This window comes from Embiotoca jacksoni, unplaced genomic scaffold, assembly GCF_022577435.1.
Source record: "Embiotoca jacksoni isolate LCO1_2020_lvr unplaced genomic scaffold, fEmbJac1.0.p SCAF_6, whole genome shotgun sequence".
NCBI lineage: Eukaryota > Metazoa > Chordata > Actinopteri > Embiotocidae > Embiotoca > Embiotoca jacksoni.
Window position 1 is genome coordinate 9350722 of NW_027185414.1, and position 7996 is coordinate 9358717.

At 39.6% G+C, this 7996-nt stretch overlaps 2 protein-coding genes across 2 annotated transcripts; both read right to left on the reverse strand.

The window, feature by feature from the left end:
- Positions 1-1410: 1410 nt before the first annotated feature.
- Positions 1411-3937, reverse strand: LOC138212992 (leukotriene B4 receptor 1). The gene has a single exon (XM_069173767.1). It carries the CDS (start codon positions 3927-3929, stop codon positions 2844-2846), a length of 1086 nt encoding a protein of 361 aa, XP_069029868.1. The 5' UTR covers positions 3930-3937; the 3' UTR covers positions 1411-2843.
- A 918-nt stretch (positions 3938-4855) lies between these two features.
- Positions 4856-6864, reverse strand: LOC138213127 (leukotriene B4 receptor 1-like). The gene has a single exon (XM_069174014.1). It carries the CDS (start codon positions 6182-6184, stop codon positions 5180-5182), a length of 1005 nt encoding a protein of 334 aa, XP_069030115.1. The 5' UTR covers positions 6185-6864; the 3' UTR covers positions 4856-5179.
- Between the last annotated feature and the right edge of the window lie 1132 nt (positions 6865-7996).

Sequence of the window (7996 nt, forward strand, 5' to 3'; positions counted from 1 at the left end):
ATAAAGAACAGAGGAATCCGCTCTTCACATGATGAAAAGAAGCCTCTAATGTATTGTTTTTTTTATATGCTTTCAACTTGTGATTCATATTCACCCTCTAAAAATCACATTGTATTATGATATACAGTAAATAGTAATTGTCATTAAACTGTATTTTGACATGTTTCTGTTCACATGCAAGTCAGCAGAAAATACATTAAAAGAGTCACAATGTACAAACTAAATCGTGCATTTCAACAACTTCACAGGTCCTAACTGGCCTGGTGGAGTTTTCTCTAGTCTTTGGCCCAGTTCCCAGAATTTGTTGCTGCTGACGCTCCCTTCTCTTCCCGCTTTAGCCCAGCAGACTATAGTGAATGCAAAGCTCTTTTTTCTGTTCATCTCCTTTCACTCAATTAAATCCCCCGCTCATAGGAGTAATTCGTTGTGTCTCCTTTCTTCTGTGAAGTCACTCTTTCTAGCTGCACCAGTCTGATTACTTGAGGGACACAGTGGGAAACACTTGAGCTGTGAACCTAAACACATAATGATATTTCACCACCACCACCGCAACAACAGCAAAGAACATTTATCTTCATGACATCATGGGCACGCTTATACATGTAGACTCTCTGTAGTAGTAACGTGATAAGCTTACATTCCCTTTCAGCAGGTGTAATTGGTATTAAAAAAAAAACAGTTTAGAAAACAACCTGTGTCAGCCACAACTACATCCAGAAAATAACTTGCTTTGGTGCAATGAGTGACTTTTATTATCATGTGGTGAGAGGTGTGAGGCTGTCCTGCGAGCTCGTGGTGAAAATGTCTCCAACTCTTTTCAAGTAAATATTCAGCACAGCCAAGATTTGTTATAGGTGCTGTCGTGTAGTGTATCTTCAGCAGAGTAAGTGTGGGTTACATCTAAAAGAATTACAATAATCTGAATATTAAAAGTATGTGATTACTCACACAGCAGCATTACTGTGAGGCAGGTTTTCAAGGGGAAAAGTGTTGATATGTCACATTATATTAAATACCAATGTCATATGTGCGTGTGCTTTATTTTTCACCTTTGTAGCTAATTATGCAACAATGTTTTATCCTACAGTATAATCTATAACACAGCCAAAACAGAAAGGGCAATGGGTTAACTCAGTTAAACTGTATGTACTGTGAATAGACTTATTATTAAAGGCCATGTGCACAATAGGCACATAAAGTACCACAATGCTAATGTTGTCTTATATACATGCTGCTTCCTCATTCTCTGAGAACATTTCTTGCATGTCTCAAGATACAGCTCATTTTTCTCGGGTGTGATCTCATCTTCGTCACACCCTTTTTTTCTCTGTAATTTTCCACTGTCACAGTAATAATAATCCTGACTCACTGATGTTCAAAGGATCCGGTGAAGTGAAGAGTGCTGTCACAACAGGTTTATTCAAACCTTAGTTTCAGTCATTTTCACAATGCGCCCTCCCATAGTGTTTTTAACGCAGCATACAAATGACAGCCCATGTGAAAATCAGTAATATGGCATGCCAGTTCTTCCAGAGGTTCGAACTGGCAGGGCCTGTAACTCTCAAAAAGAGTGTAGAGTCTTGTGAAACTGAAATCAAAGTTAGTGAGTCATTCTCAAAGTGAGTTTATGATCGAGAAATCATAGCATCTCATGAATACTTATATGTATGGCATATTTTTGCCATGAATTTGTCAAGCCATCCTATTTTTCAATCAGAGATTCTCCCACTGTCAGAACAGAATATGCTTTATTTAAATTAAGATTCTCATCATGACCATTTCACTGGAAATGTCAAAAAAGACATAAGATGGTAAAGTGAAGAATATTAAACATTATTATGGCACCACAGTGAAATTATATCATTACTCCATTATGAAAAACAGTGTCACTGCCATCTACTGGTTGACCAGTTTGAAAACTATTTCTGTGTAGTTAGAGCAACAGATTTAGGTGTATATATTTGTATGTTTAAAATGACCAGTAATGGACTATAAACTTTGTCACTTGAAAGTGCAGGTTTGGGTTTATAAGATTGTGACAAACATTAAGACATGATTCCGCTTTCTGCTGCTCAACAAAGGGAACATGCAGTTTTTCATTTGGCAATCTTTTCAATGAGAGGAAGTTGAAAGCATGACTTGTCTGTAGCAATTGTTAGCTAATCTGTCACGAGTACCAGTAACAATTTCTGGACACTTTGCAGTATGTTAAACAAAATCTGTTACATGAGTTAACAATCACAAAATGAGATTGCACCAGATCTGTTACAGTTCTCCAAGACAGAAGCAAGAAGAAAATGCTATTCAAGCTTTATGTTGATCAAGACAGCTGCAGCTGTGAGTGAAATATTTATCTGTAAATAGTAAGTGGCCGACGCAACCACTGGTGTACTCACAGAAAACCCACTGTGCTCTGTTCCCACACTTGCAGGCAATTCAAAAAGAAGTTACACAGAATCAACAACATAGTCAATGCGATGTGTCTTTGTTGGCATCAACAAAATGATTAAAAAAAAGATAATGTATTTTTATAAAAACTTCACTTTGTCACACGGCTTATTCATATATAATTATTCAATGTAATATTTTGAATGCTAAATGGCATAAATGATTGAGTACAGGACATAAAGAACACGAAAATAAAAAAAATTATAAATATATATTCACAATGAAAAACGGAATTTACAAAGTTGGACAGGCATTGAACAGATAAACTCAGATATACAGATTATCTGTTGTAATTTCATACAAAATTAGTTTCCTTTCAGACAAAGTTTTCTTCATTTAGAAAGTGAATATAGTATACAAGTAATATCTACACAGACAGTGGTACAATTTCAATGTCAGGATGGATTATTCTCACACATTTGTATTAATATGTTCATTTGGTTTTTTGATTCCAACACACAGTTAGAGCTGTTGGTCTGATTGCTGTGTCTCTTGGACACAAAGGACACCTCTCTGTTGCCTTCACCCGGGGAGGTGCTGGAGATGTGTCGGAAGAGCTTCTGGATGCCGATGTCGCGCAGGGAGCTCCTGAAGGAGCGAGCTGCGAACATGTAGAGAATGGGGTTAACCGTGCTGCTGATGAAGACCATGGCCCCAGCGATGAAAGCCATGGTGCTCCTGGCACTTTCCAGACTACGTGCCACATCACTGAAGGACTTTTCACAGGTCAGGATGATGAGTGAGAGGATATTTCCAATGTGGTGAGGTGTCCAACAAATGGCAAACGCAACTACTACACTGGCAATCAAGACAGTGGATTTGCGTTTGGACTTGAAGGTCATCTGAGTGATCCGGCTGCACAGGCAGCCGTAGCAGACCACGAGGATGGAGAAGGGCAATACGTAGCCCACCAGTGTCTCCAGCAGCACACACACAAGCTCCTGGGTCTCAGAGGTGTACAGGCGATACAGACAGTGCTCCTCACCATGATCCTCCTCAACAACCTGAGTTGGGATGACAGGGATGCTGAACAAGAAGGCTGCAGTCCACAGAGCCAGCAGCACTTTATTCAGAGCTTGTTTTCTCTTCCAGCCAGCTGAGACAAAGGGATAACGCACAGCCACAAAACGCTCCACGCTCATGAGGGTGATGAGGAAAACACTGCTGTACATGCAGGCGTTGATCATGAACACCATGACTTTGCAGGAGGCCTCTCCAAACACCCAGGAGCGGGCCATGGAGTAGATCCATACAGGCAGGGTGATGAGGACCAGCAGGTCTGCGGCAGCCATGTGCAGGATGAGCACCACAGTGTGGGAGCGCTGCTTGACGTGTCTCAGGATAGTCCAGATGACCAGCAGGTTCCCCGGAGCCCCGACCAAGAAGGACAGACCCAGGATCACACAAGCCACTGCTGTCCCACCACTAAACTCCTCAGGGGCCATTTCCTTAAAAGGATTCAGCTTATCTGAGTGGTTCATGCTGCAAATGTATGTGCTGACTGTGGTGTCTGCATGAAAAGAAAAATAAACTGCTGTACAAGTAAGAATTCACTTCCCTTTAAGCACAGACAGGAACAGGATTTCCTCATAACACTTTTTGTGACAGAGAGGTGATTCATCGAGCCCACTTTTCACCTCAGGTCACGTATTAGGGTAAACAAAATAAGAAATGTGTCCATAAAATAGTTTTTAAAAAGTGGATGAAAAATCCTTTGACAGAAATTGAAAAGATCTAAAAAAAAGAAATGACCTTCAACAGGAAATGGAGACCAATTCAATGGACACATTAACATTAACATTATAATGACCATTTAGACGACCAGGTAATGAATAGATAAAACAAAAATGGATTGTTTATCCACCTGTTTGTCACTTGGGAACTGTAAAGTTCTTAAAAAGCAGTGTCCTATAATAATCTGTGTCAGTGTTTCTTATCACTCACACAGAGGCAGCAGGTCGGTCATGTAAAAGAGGACTTTTAGGTGCATGCCTGATGTTTTTTATTCTATAAGAAGGAGATGCTTTAATTGATAATATACAGTCGTATGTAAGCAATGGGAGAAATATGTCAGGCAGCATGTTCTTGAGGAATTCCCTGAAATTATGTGAAACCAAAACTATTACAGCCGTCAGTGTTTTCAACTCTTTGCTAGGGATTGATGATGAGTGATGATGGCACTCATAAATTTAAGCAAAATTGGCTTGGGACCTCTTGACTTTGAACACTCTTTTAATAGACTATCTGTACATGTGGTTCAGAGGAAATAATGGCTCAATTTTAAATGTAAAATATGATTGAATATGAAATTGTTCTGTGTTAAATTAAAGATAGACAGAATGACACACGGGTCACATTTTAAAAATCAGCAGCTTCCAAGAACTTTGATTCACAGGTATTTCCTCTATTTTATTTTATTTTTTTCAAGTCAAACAACAAACACCTCTTTAATAATAATTGCAAAATAAAATATACAACACACATTGTCACATTTTGAATTTTTCAAAAGCAACCACAATTTCTCAAAACACAAGATCAACATCATATGTTTGACTGTGTTGGCTGAATCTGAAACAACAATCGGAGGGTACAATACAGTATGAGATAATGATTTCTAAGTATAGTTGTGAGCTCTATTAGATCACATAAAAAAATGTGGTCCCTTAATTAATAGCAGAATATACGTCACATTTTCCCGTCATCACAGTTTTAGCGATTCACAGTATTTCTTTCACAGGGAGTCAGACATCAGCTCTGCTTGAGTACTTGCTGCCCTCTGGCCAGTGTGGTGTTGTACTACCAGCTCCCTGAGCGTGTTTGTGTGAGTGGCCATTTCCTTGAACAGCCTGACCAGTTGGGACTCCTCCAGACTCCCTCGTAAGTTCCTCGCGAAGAAAGTGTATAACACAGGGTTCACTGAGCTGCTGATGAAAACAAGGGCACCAGAGCTGAAGACAATACTCTTCGGTACACATTCATGTTCTCTGCCTGGTTGTAGGATACAAACCAGATCAATAATGTTGATGATGTGATAGGGCAGCCAGCACAGTGTGAAAGCAATCACCACAGTGTGAACAAGAACCATGGATTTTTGTTTGGAGTTAAAATTCATTTTCTTTAACTGTGCAGCAACTAGACAATAACAGATACTAAGAATAATGAAAGGAACTACAAAGCCACCCAAGGTCTCCAGGCACAAGAAGACGATTGCATGGGTCACAGAGCCTAAAACCTTAGAAAAGCATTGCTCAGTTCCATCACTTTCCTCCAGGGTCAGTAAGGAAGGCACTCCGAAAAGCAAAGCAAGGAGCCACAAAAACACAAGACATCTGTTCATTATGTTCCTTGTTTTCCAGCGCATCATCATAAATGGATGACAGATGGCTACGTAGCGCTCCAGACTCATCAGGGTGATGAAGAAGATGCTGCTGAACATGCACACTTTGACAGTGTACATCAAGGCCTTGCACAATGCCTCTCCAAACACCCACGTGTGCAGTATGGAGTAGATCCATACGGGCAGGGTGATGAGGACCAGCAGGTCTGCAGCAGCCAGGTGCAGGATGAGCACCACAGTATGGGAGCGCTGCTTGACGTGTCTCAGGATAGTCCAGATGACCAGGAGGTTCCCTGGAGCCCCGACCAAGAAGGACAGACCCAGGATCACACAAGCGACAGCTATCCCACCATCCAACAGAGGGGCCTCTGTAGGAGACAGCTTGTCTGAGTGGCTCATCCTGTAAGTGCAGTAAACTATGCAGAAACAACAAACTGCTGTAAATGCAAGGCTTCACTTCCCTTTATGGATAAATTGAACAGGAAGCAGGTTTCTGATGTGACCATTTCTGTGTCCATCTCCAAAAAAAAACATTTTAAATGTTAAACATTTTGAACTATTTGCAATGTTGTGTACCCCGTGACCCTGTTCAGTATAAAGCGGGTATAGATAATGGATGGATGGATGGATGGATGCAATGTTGTGTATTTTACTCAGCTGTGGTATTTAAAAGAACTTTCTGTTTATGACCATGATTGGTAAGCAACTTATGAATAAAAGAACAAGTCAGAAATAAGTGAGAGATTTACATCATAATATACAACATTTTCTTGAATGGCAAACCCAAAAGTCAAAGGTCTTTCATAGACCCTTTACCCAAATCCAAATCCCTGTCAAAGCCTCAACTTTCATCCATTTAAAGCCTTTTTTTTGTTGTTCTGCAATAGTGAATAGCGAGAGTCACATGAACTCTGCTTCCTTTTCTAGGTCATATCATAAATGATTTTATTAGTATGATTTCTGTTTTGCTTATTTCCTACACAAACAACCTAAAAATCCTGGACTGTATACCAATATCCATGAAGAGACAGTGGCTGCTCAGCAACAATCACATAACCACTATAGGTGAAAATCAGCAATGAATGCATTAAATCACTTATGTACTCTCCTATAATTGTGCTATATGTTCCTTTTTTTCCACAGATGCTCACCATCAGCAGACTCTAACATTGACAAATAAACATAATTAAGCCCAATGGAAATGTACAAACCACACTGCAATGATCCAGCCGAGCCGAGCGCTATGTCAGATTTCCTTTCTCTTCTTTCTCAACAACCCTCCGATGAACCTTGAGTTTGGACTTTGTCATGTTGAATGGGTGGCAACCATTCGAATAGTTAATTCTTGCCATCACTTGCCTTTTCACTGATATTGTCAAAATTACTTATAGATTAGAATATTTTGTGTAAAATAAAAACCCCATCCATTGCCTTTAATATTTACAGGGAATGTTTGAGGGTAGCTTCTTCAATTGATATGATTCTAATATGAAGAACAGGGTGTTATAAGAATTTCATTTTTATATGGTAAAATACGTGGCGACACGTCCTTGAACAACTCTTTGTGCCTGTGTAGAGATGGCTCACTGCTGTGCAACTTGTTATTTTCATCAAGTAGTCAATAACAGGCCCTTTATCGAATAGATAATTATGAAGGCCAAGGCCTCAGCCTGAAGAGAAATGTATAGTCTGAGTCGACGAGGACCACGCCCACAAGAGACATAAATACTGACTGTAAACGCTCATACATACTCTGAGCCTTATACTCTGTAACCACATGATGTCGGTGCATTGTTAAAACGCGCCTCTTGTACAAGATTAATCAACTGCTGATTCTGGCTCCGGTCTCCTCTGTCGAAAAGTCAACAAAAAACTCTTTCGACACAGGGCAATGTTTTCCTGTGATAACTTATATGTCTTGTCATGGATTGAATCGAGACATACATAATGCTTTCATTATCAACTTTACATTCTACTGTTCTAAAGTAGGTGGAGCCCTGCAAAGGGAAAATAATGGTTTAATACCTCTGAAAGATATATCATTGTAATTGGCACCATTAGATTATTCAGAAGATTACTGGAAAAGGAAAGACGAAAAAACAAGTTCTGATCCACAAATCTGTTTTCAGTTTTCAGGCTTTTCTCTAATATTTGATTTATGCTGAGATATTGTGTCATTTTAACATTTATCAAAAACCATGTGATGTTTAG